General features: G+C 44.7%; 2 protein-coding genes and 1 long non-coding RNA gene across 3 annotated transcripts in view; 2 read left to right on the top strand and 1 right to left on the bottom strand.

The window, feature by feature from the left end:
- LOC311028397 overlaps nucleotides 1-16008 on the top strand; it is a 75216-nt gene that overhangs the window by 50456 nt on the left and 8752 nt on the right. The window lies entirely within an intron of this gene.
- fabp3 (fatty acid binding protein 3, muscle and heart) lies at nucleotides 1460-4810 on the bottom strand. Its single transcript, XM_084032827.1, has 4 exons — nucleotides 4639-4810; nucleotides 3057-3229; nucleotides 2009-2110; nucleotides 1460-1925 (listed from the first exon to the last, which is right to left on the bottom strand). The coding sequence occupies exons 1-4, from the start codon at nucleotides 4709-4711 to the stop codon at nucleotides 1872-1874; spliced, it is 402 nt and encodes a 133-aa protein (XP_083888953.1). The 5' UTR covers nucleotides 4712-4810; the 3' UTR covers nucleotides 1460-1871.
- dclk3 (doublecortin-like kinase 3) lies at nucleotides 9779-14302 on the top strand (the record flags this gene model as incomplete). The annotated part of the gene is made up of 8 exons (XM_084031450.1): nucleotides 9779-9866; nucleotides 10834-11042; nucleotides 11177-11308; nucleotides 11653-12855; nucleotides 13438-13570; nucleotides 13735-13902; nucleotides 13982-14232; nucleotides 14291-14302. The coding sequence occupies exons 1-8, from the start codon at nucleotides 9812-9814 to the stop codon at nucleotides 14300-14302; spliced, it is 2163 nt and encodes a 720-aa protein (XP_083887576.1). The 5' UTR covers nucleotides 9779-9811.

Consider the following 16008-nt stretch of genomic DNA (forward strand, 5'->3'; position numbering starts at 1 on the left):
CTGGTCTCAAAGCTCCCACATGTGGGACTGTGGCGAGATCGTTTCCAGCTGCAGTGATTCATCGGTCCGTCTCAACACTCCTCCGCGTGTCCTTGTGTTCCCTTTCCTCCCGTTTGCACCAGACAGACGTACAAGACAAAATGTAACATGGCCAGTTAAACTTTTAGTTACAATTACAATCAGAATTGTGAGCTTGTGTCTAAAAAACAGTTGTAGACTGTCAATATTTGTTCAACCGTGTTGCAATGTCTTGTTTTTTTACCTTGCAGGGCTGTAGTTTTTTCCCAGAAAATGCCGGTTTCTCAGTTTTCTATTCCAGAAATATGTAACATTTCTGTTTTCCATAACCATTTTATCTTGTTAACCTTTATACATTGTGTTGGAAGGATTTGGAAAAGGGAAACAGCAAACATTACAGACAGACTGTCTAGAGCAGGGATGTCCAATCTTATCCAAGAAGGGCTGGTCCGACTCAGACGCCTGATTCAACTGATTACCTAACCATGGTCTTCAATCAAGGCCTTGATGAGTTGGATCAGGTGAGGTAGTGGGGGGCTAAAACAAAACCCTGCACCCAAACCGGCCCTTCTTGAAACAGATTGGACATCCCTGCTCTAGAGGATTGAGAATTGTCAGCCTGGTGTGTAAAATCAAGATGTTTTAAAATGATAAAAAACCACCATGAAAAGTGTGGTAAGTGATTTAAATACTATGCCTCCACAGAATTATACCTTCAAGAAATTAAATAGCATATCATTACTTTATTAATCCCAGGGCTTTTATTTTCAACCTTTCAAAGTACAGTTTCATAAAACATAGTAACCCATTCTCAATGTTCAAGTCTGGTTTCTTTTTTTTTTTATGCATCCTTTTCTTTCTGCTATTTATGTGGCTTCTCTGCTCACTTAGTTGGAGGCAGAGTGAGACCTCGATTGTCACCTTGCCTCTACTTGGCAGTCTGTCCCTAACATGTGACGAGAAAGCACGCACACTTTATGTACAAGTACATATTGTACACACACCTATGAGCTTTAATGAAAGTTTCCCCTCACCTAGCCAGGGCCTGATGACCGTAGAGGAGCTATAATTAACAGTGTCCCTGTAAAATCAGCTGTGATGGAAACTCTGGTCACATTCCTTCTTGGATATACTTGTGAACTGTGACCTACTGAACCCGTTAGCCTCGATGATGTGTTTTTAGATAACTTACCAAGGCTCACACTGGAGCACTCAGGCCCACCACAATCTCAGCTCCAAATTCATGAAGGCAGCGACTTAACTTTTACATTGGCTGAAGCTCCCTGAATGAAACTCTACATACTTATCTACTGATTGCAGCTTAATTTACATTACATGTTATCAGTAAAATCGCAGAATAAATCAGAATGTGAATGCAAACTTTTCTGTACCAGCTACCATGTACGGACACTAAATATCAAGAAAATAACGACACACAGTATTTTCCTTGTTTTACCAGTTTTTCCAACAATGGAGACACTTTAATTTTTTCAAGCCTCAAGGCAAACTTTCAAATTCAAACACTTTTCCAGGTTTAACACAGACACCGTGCAGAACACTTTTTTTAAAAAAACAAAAAGAAAGCAATTATGTTGCACTGCGTTTTTTTAAGAGAAAAACAACACATCATTGGATTTTTTTTTTCAGTGTTTCTTACAGCAGTAGGAACAACAGTATAAAGAAGTCAGTCAGTCAGTCAGCAGTAATGTTAATATGGAGCGTACAGTGTGGAGGGACACTGAGCAAAATCAGCCACAGCTGTACAACAGTTTGCCGGGCCGGGGGTCGAAGCGGGGCATGCGGGGCTTCAGCTGATACAAGCAGGCGGCAGAGGGAGGGTTCCATGGCAGGTTTTATTCTGCCTTCACGTAGTGACGCGTGGAAACGCATTCATCCATTGTGAGTGTCTGTGACGGAGAGAGAGAGAGGCCGTTAATATACAACAAACACACACAGTGTCAAATATACAGATTTTTGTGTGAGCACTGACCAGTGTGAGGTTGTTGCCGTCGATCGTCCGGACTAGACTGGTCTCTTTGCCGTCCCACTTCTGTACATGGATCAACTTCCCATCCTCTACTGTTACATGGGACTGCAGCAGGCGGAGAGACAAACAGAAGGAGCTCATCACACACAGTTAGATATGCTCCCCTAGACCAGCTACAACCCAAAAATGCTTCTTATTTAGCTAATGAATGTAACTTTAGATTAATAGATGATGGTTAATACTACAACATAGTGTAACCATAGCACAAGTGTTGTTTAGTCAGTAAACTGACTTAGTAACATAGTTATAGCTCAATGCAATATATATCTATCTATCTATCTATAGTTTGCTAATGTGAGCCAATATTTTCATCTCCACCTGATCCCGCAATATGGGTGATCTTGGGACATATCGAGAATACAGAAGCTGTGAAAACACAGTTGTGTCCCCATCTGGTGGATAACCTGTGGTACTGCACTCATTCTAAATGCATTGGCCTTTAATACAGTGATGATCTGGTCAAATAGACCACTTGGTATTGTTTTTTTTAATGGAAACATGTAGAGGTCTGATTGATCAGTTGTATTTAGATGGATAGCACAGATATTCAGATTGAGAAATGATCCGACTCACATTTCCAGTCTGTGGTTTATCTCCAACAAGCAAAGTTTTATCTGCTCTCTTTTTTAGTAGCTCAAACGCATCAAGCTTTCCTTTCCTGTGACACTTTAAACTCGACTCCTCTGAACCCTTAAACCAATTCACCTCTCCTCACTCAGTGAGATTGGCGTAAAGTTGCTTTATCTTTCGTCTCATATCATGATTTGCCAATTCTGACCAGTCCATCTTCTCTGACCCTTGACCTCTCTGACCCATCTCCTCCTGTTCACATTCAAAACAAGAATGACTCGCCATTAATGATCTTCGTGACTCTTATCCTCGCTAGCACGCGTTTATGGCGACATCAGCATTACTGGCGCATGGTGTGTTTCAAAATGAGCCACTGTTGGTATTGCTCAATGACGTCCCATCTGAGCAAGCGACCTCTCACCTTTACTTTCCTGTCGTCAGCGGTGGTCTCGTCAAACTCCTCCCCCAGCTTGAAGGAGAGCTCTGTGTTCTTAAGGCTGCTTTGGGTCTTCACCGTCACCTTGTCACCTTCCACCGAGATAATGGTGGTGGGCTTGGTCATGTTTCCAAGCTGGCGCGTAGCAAAGCCCACACCTGTAGAAAACACACGGGTCAAAAGGATCAACAAGGGCCTGCAACCACGCTCGCACTTCTGTGAGGATGACAGCTGACAAACGGTGCTTTGACCTGCTGGTGGTGCCGGATGAATTGTTAAAGGAACAACAACGTTATTATAAATGATCCTAATTCATCCAATAGATAGTCCATGCAAACCCCTAAAATATCAAGTTATTCTCCTCTTGATTAAAGTGGTGGACAAACCATTCACCCTTTCATTTGAATGAGCCAAAATGTATATTTTGAATCATTTATAAAGTAAATGTTAATTAAAACTACCAAGGTGAGACTATTAAGTGCCACATTTTGTAGTTTTTAAGTAGCCAGACGCTTGTCCTTTGTGTGTCCTCCAATTGACACACTCTCTAATCTGTGTTTGTCTGCAGTCCTAACCTGCAGCATGTTCTTCAAACACTGCAAGTCCCCCTGACCCTGTCTGGGCATGTATGTATGCAAACGATTACTCACTTTCCTTTTATGGTTTCTGTGTGTGCGTGTGTCTGTGTGTGTGTGTGTGTGTGTGTGTGGAGAGGGTGGTAATAGTGGATAGTAGTGATACACACAATCACATTCTTGTCTACCAAAGGAGAAAATCTGTTATTTTTCAGGCTTAAAATCCATGGAGAGCCACTTTCCCACCATCATACATCAAATACTCACTTTATAAATGTGTGTGTGTGTGTGTGTATAGACGCCCCATTGATCCAGAGGAATGGGGGTTAGAGGTTGCACAGTCTCCATGGCGACCAGAGCAGACAGGTCAGTAGCCATGAATCTCTCTCACACAACCTCCCAAAGTCAAATAGCTTAGTGTCGTCATTCTCCACGGGTTAAAGTTAAAGCCAGAGACCACCTGCCCCCATCCATCATCCCTCAACTTTATCGACACCCTCATCCTACAAGATTCCACGACGCCGGGACCAACTTAATATTCAACTTCCCCCCATGTGGACTCAAACAATGAAACAGCTTTCAGCCAAGGTCACCCACATTATGCTCAAGTGTGTGAATGCCAATGTGATACCATTCACAGTCTATCACAGGGGGGTGGTTTCTCCACTGAAGGAGAGCCCCTCCCTTTCCAGCCATGCGGTTAACCACTCTTCCTCTTTCTCCTCCCCCTCTGGTTCCCATCCTCTCCCCATGTTCCTTCTTCCGACTCATTCCACCCTTGTTCCTCTCCCACCTATTCTTCTGCTTCCCCATTCTCCATGTTGGCCTCCTCCTTAATGATCACAACAGCTGCGTAAACACGCCTTTACAGCAGCAGTCATCCTTCCTCGGCCCCGTTTTCACATGTGCTCGCAGCAGGGCATCCTCCGCGGTGACGCGCGCAGCGCGCGCGCACAAAACCCACTCACACACACACACACACACACACTTACCCAGCTTCTTCATGTATTCATCAAACTTCACGCTCTCCTTGAGTTCCCATTTGCCAACGAAAGCCTCGGCCATGTCTGCAGCAGCGTGGAGGAACGAGGTGTGTGAGAGAGAGACGGAGAGAGACAGGGAGGGAGAGTGAGGCGGCAAAGCGAGGGAGCGGTAGAATGAGAGGAGAGCGGAGAGAGTGCAGTCATCACCACAAGCAGTGCTGCAGTCCTATTGGCTGGATTTACACCGGCTGTTCGTGATGTCATCAGGGAGTGCAGAGCGCGAGGGGAGGAGGGAGGAGGGAGGGGGAGGCAAGGAGAGAAGAGTTGGTTCGATATTAAACAAAAAAAAGTACAGTATTTTCGAATGTGACTCATTAATGACTGTAGTACGGGCATGTAGCTGTACAGCAGTGTGTACGGATGTAGTATTTCCTCTAGCATCTTCATGCCCCTGGCTGCTTGTTTCTGACCATGGCAACAAAGCTGCAGCACATTTGAATGTTTTAACATTTGAGGAGGAGCAAGTGAGGGAGGATCAGTGAGGCACAGTGTAAAGACACCCAGGCTTAAGAGAATAAAGGGCAGAGTAAATAGAGGGGGAAGGGTGGATGAACAACAGTGGGGCTGTTAGAGAGAGAAAGAGGAGAAAAACAGATTGAGCCTGCAGGGGAGAACGGGGGATGATTGATTTTTTTTTTCTTCTTCTTTTTTTCTTCAGGGGGGTTGAAGGGTGAAAAGAATGCCCCCTCTTTTAGCCCCACCACTTCTCTCCTCTGACCCCCTACCTCAGGTTTTCCACCTGCTTTTGCTCTGGTTCGACTTTAAGTGACCTCCGTCTGGCCTGCCAGAGCACCGAGGGTGACACGAGCACCCTGTGTGTTGTGCACACAGAGTTTTGAGTGTGAAGATAAGGGTGTTATAAGGTTTGTCCATTACTACTTGCACACAGAGAGAGTGAGACATACATATAATGTTGACTTAAAATAGGTTCAAATCTGGTGATAATAAGTCAAAAGCTCTATCTACTCCTGTTCAAGTAACATCAGTGAAAAACGACAGTGCCCACCTCTTTTAAGATCTGATTAAACTTATTGAAAATGTAAGTATATTTGTGACCATTTAAGGAGATTTATGTGGGCTCACAGCTGACCACCAGACAGGGTATGCATTGAGAGATGTATGTATGACATATGCATTGTAAATCTTTTCACAGGATTTGTTTTCCAAATACCAGCCCTGAAAATAAAATTGGCCAGATTCCCCGGTCAATCATATTGTACATACCATACAGACAGAAACACATCATTAGCCACACATTAAACGCAGTTATAAAAGGGTGAGTCTCGGTTCGTTTTGAATGTGGACAGGCCGGTTACGTGATCCAGATCCAGAAGGAGGGAGCGGCTATGGAGGAGCCCCCCCCCTTACTTATCCTTTTGAAGAAGTAAGGTCAACACGCCCTTATTTCCCATGATGTCCACACCTCCAACGTTTAAATTTAAACAGTATGTCCTCACATACTGTACTGATGTACCAGAGTACACACACACACACACACACACACACACACACACACACACACACACACACACACACACACACACACACACACACACACACACACACACACACACACACACACACACACACACACACACACACAGCAGCAGCACTGATCAATGGCACAAATGTCCCCATATCGTCTGCAAGACTGATGAAACCCACCCGTCTGCAGAACGTCTGGTGATCTCTGGAAATTGTGCAATAACAACCCCCCCCCCACACACACACACACACACACACACACTGAAAAAGCAGGTTTGAGGGGGGGAAAGTAAATAGTGAATGCTGTTACATCACATCACATGCCCTGTCCCACTGCCCTTGTCCTCCGCTGCCTCTATTCCCCCGTGTGTATCGAAACTGACACGTGTGTGACGAATCTGTGGCATGCAGAGGTCTGACGTTTGACATAAACAGGTGTTAGGGAGTGGAGAGGGGGGGAGGTGAAAGGTTAAAGTAATTCAACTCTGGCTTAAAATATATTCACAGTCCATCTGTGTGTGTGAGTGAGTTTTAACATGTGTACTATTATTATTAGTATCTATTATCTAATGCAAACATACGAGTATTCTGGGACGCCACTGTACTCGTAACTTACTTAAGACTTCTTTCTGAAGGACACATACACGGTGAAAGCTTTAGCTATGGACTCCAGTGCTATGTAAGCACTACCCTTCACACGGACAAACGCAGAGAGTCACAGTTTTCCTGTTTGTGCAGAATCTGAACTTGTCTGATCAATCAAACACAATTCATCTTTAAGGCTAGACTGCTGCTGAGGTTGCTGACCTGGGACAATGTAACCTCTACAGTGCACTGCTTTGTTTGGCCTTAACACACACACTTCTTTATCCAAGCAGCCATTTGTGAGTGTATGAGCATGTATCTCAGAGTGCTTGTGTCCACATCTCACACTGAGCTGACTGACCTAGCAGCAGAAATCTGGTAGATATGGAACGGTGATCGGGGTTAAATCAGGAAAAGAGGGAGCGCCCAAAAACCGAGGAATGTTGATACTTCTCCCAGGTTTCTTGCAACTTTCCTGTACGTGTGTGTGTGTGTGTGGCGGTTTGAATAATACAGCTCTATAAACATTATGTGTCACTCCCTTCTCCAACACACACTTACTTGTTCAGCCATTCATTATGCAGCCTCTCCCTCAGCTTTTCTGGCTGAACTCAACTACACACTATTAGTTGACCGTGGTATTTATGATTAAGTGTAAATGAAACGGAATGCATGATGGACTCACAACTACAATGTGTCTCTTTGATAAGAGTATGAGAGATCACAATAAATGACTAAGACATGACTCAGATTGCATTTATCTATTGAGTGCCATTTTTTGATATAAAGTATTAGCTGTACATTTTATGGATTTATTAATGGTTAATGTTAATGTTTTTTTTAATAAAACATCAAATCCATTAATTGGACAGATTTTCTGCAGCTCTTTTCCATATCATCAAGTACATTTACTTACTGTGCTATATTGAGGTATTTACTTCATACTACTTTCATACTTCTTTTTTCCAAATCAAATTGATACATTTCACACAACTACATCTATTTGATAAACATAGTTTTTTAACTGTGTTACTGAACTACTTACAAAATATAAATCAAATACGTAATAATAATACATCATAATGAATGATGTGTATTATTATGGATTAAGATGCCTATATAATTATATTAAGTGTTTAAAATTAGCTTTACTGCAACATTACAGTGATGTGCGCATGAATGCATCACTAATTTGAATCCAGATATAACATATTGAAATGGGCCATTCTGCAAAATGATTACTTTTGGTACCTTGATGCTGCTACTAAACCAACGAGGGGGGTTTGCTTTACGATTCAGGGGCCTTTCAAGTGAGTATTTATTGTGGTAGCAGTTGTTGGCACACACTGAACAACTGCAGAGTATCTGCATTGTGTGTCTGTGTGTGTGTGTGTGTGTGTGTGTGTGTGTGTGTGTGTGTGTGTGTGTGTGTTGTGATTAGTGTTACATCTGCAGATGGGCCGGAGATAGCATTCCTTGACTCATTCCGTTAATCCTCTGGTGAGCAGCAGCAAGTTAAAAAAGAGGAAAAAACAGGGAAGAGTTTTTCAGGGACAGTCAGTCTGTTAGATTTCCTTCGGTATTCACCCTGCATCAAACCACTGCATGCCAGGAAGGACTTTTACAAAAGAATTGCAAAATTGAAATTGCCTCATGACAAGATGCATTAACTCATGTTTATCCAGCTGGCTAGTTCTTCCTTAGAAACACATTATCCTGCCAAGGTGCTAAGCTCTCTTGCTGCTGTGACACACAGTAGGCACACTAACCCCCTCTGCTGACCAGAGGTAGTAACCATTGGTATAGTAGCACAGGCCCTTATTGATATGGCAATTGGCAATAACATATTGTTTAGTCAAGATCCCAAAACAGAAGCAGTGGTTTTATGAGCATGCAATGACAAATGTTGCTTCTTATTGCTGTAAAATTACAAAATGACCTGCATACACAACACCACCCGCAGCCCAACTTGTTTTCACCAGAATCTTAAAATGATCATGAGGGTATAAACATATAAAAGGTACAGAAAATGGCCTTAAAAATACTTAAACAGAAGAAACACCTTTAGCTATATGGGGGGGGGGGGGGGGGGGGGGGGGGGTTCTGGTCTCTTTTGAGACAGCAAAAGTAAGTCCGGGATAAGAAGCCGGAATAGGAGTTGCTGCTTCCTGATCCAATATTAACAGTATCCATGGAGACGGAGCCATGGGGGGTAGTGCATTCAAAGATCCACCGGACACTGTGTGTGTGTGTGTGTGTGTGTGTGTGTGTGTGTGTGTGTGTGTGTGTGTGTGAGGCAGAATATTGGATTCCATCAGTGAAACTATGGTAACTACCCCTGAGAGGGGCAGCTCCCCTCCCCTTCTGTCAGTGTGATTTTACACCATGATATTCTTCCAGTTGTTTTGACACAAAAAAAGGTTTTGTATGATAATAGCACACAAGTGCACTTTAGTCGTATGAGTTTGGACTGATAATATGCTACTCTGGGTTTGTAAGGATCATCCTTTTTAAAGTCTTTTAAGCATTTTTACTTTTATTAAACAGTGACGGTAGTTTTAAAGATCTAAATTTGACTGTTTTATGTCAATGAAATAAACATATTACATATAATTATAACCTGGCAATGTGGAGATGGCTTTAAAACAGCCCTTAGCCTATAGCCTATAAAGTGAGAAGATATAATTATAGAGTTAAATTCATTCTCTAAAATGTGTATTAGCCTACCGTTTGTCTGCCAAATACATTTATTCAGTATAAACCTTTTTAAGGTTGATGTGGGACTCCGCGAAACAGTACATATCCGGTGAGACATTATTCTATTATTCCAAATGTTTTATTTTGACGCTCCGTTTCCGGTACTTCAGTCTCTCAAGCCGTTCAACTTGACGTGTCTCCATGGTAACCACTATAGCTACAGCAGGTCCGATCGCCTCACAGCGCATCCCGTTACCCTTACTGGAGGTTCACGGTTTAAGATGTGAACGCAGCGACTTGTGGGGGAATAAACGCGAAAGTAAAGTTGTTTCAACTCGTCCGCTGTTTGGGAGTCATGATGCCGTCACAGAGAGCTCGCTATGGATGCAACGCCAAATGGAGAATGGCAGGTTAGTTCATGGCCTGATTGAATGGATTTCACTTTTATTAAAATACAAACTTCACTGAGGGTTTATATTACAAATAAGAATGTGTATTTAGATAAGCTTGTGCATTAATCAGACCAACTTTAAATATTAAGCAAAAAAACATTTTAAAGACCCCATCTGTGGATTTATTTTCAATCCCTCACCACACACACACACACACACACACACACACACACACACACACACACACACACACACACACACACACACACACACACACACACACACACACACACACACACACACACACACACACACACACACACACACACACACACACACACACACACACACACACACAGAGAGAGAGAGATCCCAAGAAAAAAAGGCTGATTCAGTCTTTCTTAATTGGTCACATCTGGCTCTTTATGAGATGTTAGGTGTGTGTGTGTGTGTGTGTGCTGATGCTTACTCTCGGGGGGGCAGTAGTCATCCAGTAATCAGGTCTTCTGGAAACAAAACAAAAAAACACAAACCCCCTGCTGACTGGACAGATTACATCTCTCCGCCTCCCTCGGTGCCAGAAAGTGAAACGTCAAAGATGCTGCGCGTCTCCGATGCGTCATTAATCATGCAGATTCAGCTGAGCCCTAACCAGGTCAAGCAAGCTTTGTGTGTGTGTGTGTGTGACTTAAGGAAGCCTAAATTATTCAGCCAGTGCGGCAAGGTGCCTCGAAGAATCTCAAATGGCCCTTGCACTCCATGTGATGGAAAACACTCAAATCTGATCAGCCGGATTTGTTTTCACACACGCGTGCACATGAACACAGGAGGAGGAGCTGGTGTTGTGTTACTCATGAGTTCTTCTTTGTGTACGAGTCCAGAAGACAAGCCAACGTGACCACATCAAGCCTATTCACTTTCAATAATCCACCACTTTCTGTCTGTCTTTGTGCTCCCACCCGTCTTCCCTTTCTCCCTGCTTCAGCTCGCCCCGTCCCCTTGTCGAAGCGTGCCGGCGGGGCACCTCAGCTGTGGCCCATCCACCCCCACCCCACAGGACAGGTCCACAGGTCCCACTTCCCTCCCCCTCCTCCTCACCTCCCTCTCTTCCACACCCGCCATGCAGAAGAGAGCGCAGAGAGGCCCCACCTGGTCACCATCATCCGCCCCTGTAGTCAAAGTACGCTGCGCAAGGTGAACTCAAAGGGATTTTTCACGACCTGGCAACAACAAATTCTTCTCAGTAACGGCTTATAACACGCCTAGAGAGTAATTGACATGGGAAAGGATTTCATAACATGCCCGCAATCCATGTCATTGTTTTAAAGGTAACTGTCCTGTTGAACCGTAGAGGTGTGGCGTCCTTCGAACAACTGCTATTGGATATCTCTGAGGCGTTGGGGTTTCCTCGGTGGCACCGGGCCAGAGTCACACGTCTGTACACGTCCCACGCACGAGAGGTGAGGCTCAATCACAGTCCCATTAACCCCCGAGGCACAAAGACACTTAACTATTTCCACATTCTTCCCACATCGTCTGTGAATGATGCGTCCCTGCCCCCCCAGGTTTGCGTAGAGGCACGAGGAATATGACGTAGTAAGACTAAAACCAGAATAATGAAACCTAAGTCTTGGAAATAGATTTTGGCATAAGGAGTTTGTGACAATTCCTCAAGATTAGGTAATTAAATTGCAATAAACTAAAAGAAAGTTCCTTTTAGGTTGGATGGAGCAGTTCATTCTAAAGCATGTAATGTGGCCCAGATATGGTTTTAAATCGTCCCTTTTGATCTATTGTTTCATAGGTGAAGGGTGTGTGTGATTTCTTCCGAGGTGAGGTGGCCTTCTTGGCGCTGGGGAAGGCTCGTCCAGAGCTCGGCGATGTGCAGGAGGCGCTAGAGGAGCTCTTTCCAGAGAATTCCCATTACCGGGCTGACGCACTACGGGCTTGGGAGAAAAGACTTCGTCCAGCGCCAGATAAAGCAGCCAAGGCTGACAGCGGCTACAGTGAGGGGACAGACGGCAACGAGAAACACCAGGACACAAGTACATGCATCAGAAATCGTACTAATGCAAGCACACAGCCGCCTCACCACATAGACGCCCACCAGCCTGAAAACTACATCTCAGAGGCTCAGAAGTGTCACAAAAAGAATTCATGCAGAAAACCTGCTCACCTGCCCAACCACCTGCAGAGACTGCGTGTGAGGGGCGGGGTCAGAGAGCCACAGCCTTCTGTGATTGGTCCATTCAAACACGAGGACGGTCTGAGAGAGGCAGACATACTCTCTCCTGCACTGTGTGAAGACTGCTTAGCAAGGAGGGTTAAACGTCAGGGTCCGGAGCGGCTCAACCCACTGTCAGGGAGGGTCCCGCTTCCTCCTGTGTCGAGGAAGCAAAAGGGAAGTTTGCATGCAGAACAGGAAGAGAGAAACATGTATGTCCACATCAGTCCTCCACCTCCTCGGCCAATCAGCAGAGACGAGGACAAGAGTGTTGCCCAATTCCTTGCAAACCCACTTCCAGATGTGGGTCATGTACACAAGGACGTACAGCAGAGGCCGACCTCTGACCTCCAGTCAGACGGCAGGGACGTCACCCTGGCAGATGTTGAGCGTTGCTATGAAATCGGAAGCGTGGTTGGAGACGGTAACTTTGCGGTGGTGCGAGAGTGCCGGCGTCGTGACGACGGGCAAAGCCTCGCCATAAAGATTGTCGAGCGCTCCAAGCTGATTGGGCGAGAGCACATGATGCAGAACGAGCTGAGTCTCCTGGGCAGCCTCCATCACCCTCGCGTGGTGCGGCTGTTTGCTCACCACCACACTCACACTCACTCCTACCTGGTGATGGAGCTGGTGAGCGGGGGGGATCTGTTTGAGGCCATCAGCGAGAGGGGGAAGTTCCCAGAGGCGGAGGCAGGACTGATGGTGTCGGATGTGAGCGAAGCGCTGAACTACATCCACTGCAAAAGTATTGTCCACCGAGACCTCAAACCAGAGAACCTACTGGTGAGTGTCAGTGGGATTTACATGTGAATTTGCTCGTTGGAAACACACCCCGGTTTTGCTGCTTTCTCGAAAAACATAATCACAATAGAAATTAAAGCTCCACCTAGAACACAGTTAATTAACTGCCTTTCTTTCACTTTTCACTTGAACTAAGAGATATTTTGCAGGACAATATCAATAGTTTTGCTATAAATTATTTATAGATTAACTTCAGAAAAAAGGTTGAGCGGTTCTGTAGATGTGCACAAGACATACAAACAGATAGAGATTCCTTGCTTTATAGTTAGATAGCAGCTTTAATATTTAGAAAGCAGAATTATTTGTTCCAAATCTACTTCTTTGTCTCAAAATATCCTATATGCAAAATGGACATTAAAGGAGGACTATCCATATTGTTTCCTATGAGAACAATGTATCTCAACTAAAACCACAATACATTCAGGTTTCTTTATTGTTACTTAGATATATGCTGACATATGACAGGTAAGTGTGTGCCTCTGCAGACATTTGAATTTTAAAAAGATCCTCTCAACGTCCTGACTCTGTCCCTGTCCGTCTGGTTTTTCCCGTTCTCTCTCTCAGATAGAGCGCGTGGCTGCCGGCATCTGTCGGTTGAAGCTGGGAGACTTTGGTTTGGCGATGGTTGTGACAGAACCAGTCTTCACCATATGTGGCACACCCACGTATGTAGCCCCAGAGATTCTCTGTGAGACGGGTTAGTACTGAATCACTGATTTATAATCGCTCTTTACGTTTAAATCTGTTTTTCCATCAATAAATGGGGTTACTTCTCATTTTGAAACTAACACTTCTTTTGCTCAATTTTTCAAGCTGAATTTTAGTAATATTTTCAAAATGATCTGTGGTTTGACCCATTAGGTTATGGTGTTGCAGTGGATGTATGGGCTCTGGGAGTTATCCTCTATATCCTGCTGTGTGGATTTCCCCCGTTTCGCAGTCGGGAGCGAGACCAGGAAGAGCTGTTCCGGCTTATAAAACAGGGACAACTCCACTTCTTGTCCCCCTACTGGGACCCCATCTCAGAAGGTGACAAGTACAGAAGATAAATTGTGCTACCAAATATACAACCTGTTTCTCATAATTGTGTGTATGTGTTTGTGTGCAGAAGCCAGAGGCCTCGTCAGAGCTCTGCTTCAGCCAGATCCCACAGCGAGGCTGACAGCAGAGCAGACCGTCTTGCATCCGTGGGTGAAGGCTATGCCTTCAATTTGCAGGCAGAGGGCGCTCACAGACAGAACTCAGAGGGACACAGCAGATACTGGATCAGAACCAGACAAGTCCAGACAAGTACCTCAGACCAATGCAACTGAAACAGAGCCAGAGGAACCACTAGGATACGCTAGCAGCAAGGGAAAGGTCAGACAGACTAGGATGTACACTGGAGGACAAGATGAGGACAAACCATCATCAAAAGAGACAAGTATAGTTCACAATACAACTCCACCCCTCCAAGTGGACACAGCTTCAGGGGCCAAAGCAGGTCAACAGAAACCAGAGTGCATGTCTACACACTCACCAAGCAGGGAGTCCAGCAGGCCAGAAATACAGGATGCAGGTCCCCCTGACTCTGATCCTGGCAGTCCAGCCAGCCAGAGTCTCAAACGCAATCAACTCAGTGACCCTGCAGCCCAAAGTGAGCCTCCATCCCAGATTAAGTCACAGTCAAAGCAAAACAACCTACAGCAATCGCCTCCATATTCACCACCTTCCACCAATACAGTACAACAAACCACAGCGGGTCGCTCAACGCAACACCACCCATCCTCCGAACCGGCACCGGCTTCTTCATCTCACACTTTGGATCAGCAGCACTTCTCATCGCCACTGCACAACCCTACAGACGCCACCCAGAAACCACCCAGCCCAAAACCATGACGAGCCGAACGTTCACACCACCACCCCCACCCGCTCACCCATGCAGTCTCAACCCCACCGTCAATCTCCGGTTTATCCGCGTGATTAGATCAGGGTCATCACTTTCATTGTTCCGGACAATACCTCTGATTTCCTGGCAGCTGAAGCCTGGACTGTCCTGCAGATGATGTGATTTACTCTCTTGCGATTGAATAGAGTCTGATTGATGAGGCTTGATAAATCTCATAAATATGTGTAATACACGTATCCCTCAATCACACATTGATGAGGAGATGTTGTGTAATAATGACCATGAGTGAGGATGTAGTAGAGCACTGTGAGGACTATGTGGAAATTAATGGAATAGTGTTGATCATTTAGGACTCAATTTGTATTCAAACGCATTTGCAGTTTATAATGTGGCGTATGCATGAAAATACGTTTTGAAGTACATTTATGTGTTTTGTTTTGTTATATTTTCCCTGCAAGCCATGTTTAACTTTGAGGATAAGATGTCGTGTTCCTAGTGGTAGCTATTTTCGACTGCGAGTGTGACGACACAGACACATCCTCCTTGTTTATCCCCCCTCCCCTTTAAGTCAGTTCCTAGAAGTCTGTGCTAGGATCGTTTATCTAGCAACATTCGTTTACTATACCTTCATAAAACTAAAAATATCTGTATCAAGAACTTTCCATGTTAGTCTTGGGTAAAAGTTTGCCATATTTACTAAACTCTTGAATGCCATCTTTTGTTGACAGTGTGTTTACTGTACATATTTTTTTGTACCGGTTTTGTTTGGCAACACACTTGCTGCTGATTTGAATTAATGATCCTGGCACTGTGCACCTCTAATGATTAGTGAATTAGCAGGATGTGTCAAAGATTTGAACAAATTAATGAGTGGTGAGATCCAGTGGACAATATTGGGAAATGACCAGCATTCAGGAACCAGTGGTGGTGTGACCACATACAGCTACTGGCGAAACTGTGTGTACATAGCTGAGGATGGTATGGCTCCACTGCCATTAACACAGACCAAATAAGGCATTGATGCCTGTCCAATAGGAGTGGTTAGACATGTCCCTCCCGATTGCAGACAGCTGACACAGACCTACCCCACCTAACCCAGAGGACACACAAGCAGCCCCCCACCCCCCACATCCTTCAAATGCACCCCTCCCAAGCCTTGAGGGTGTTACGCCACATATCTGGTCCACTGATGAGATAAATTAGTGTATAAATGATTGTGACCTAGTATACTGACCGTTTCCCCTCCT

This window comes from Eutrigla gurnardus (assembly GCF_963514095.1).
Source record: "Eutrigla gurnardus genome assembly, chromosome: 17".
Taxonomy (NCBI): domain Eukaryota; kingdom Metazoa; phylum Chordata; class Actinopteri; order Perciformes; family Triglidae; genus Eutrigla; species Eutrigla gurnardus.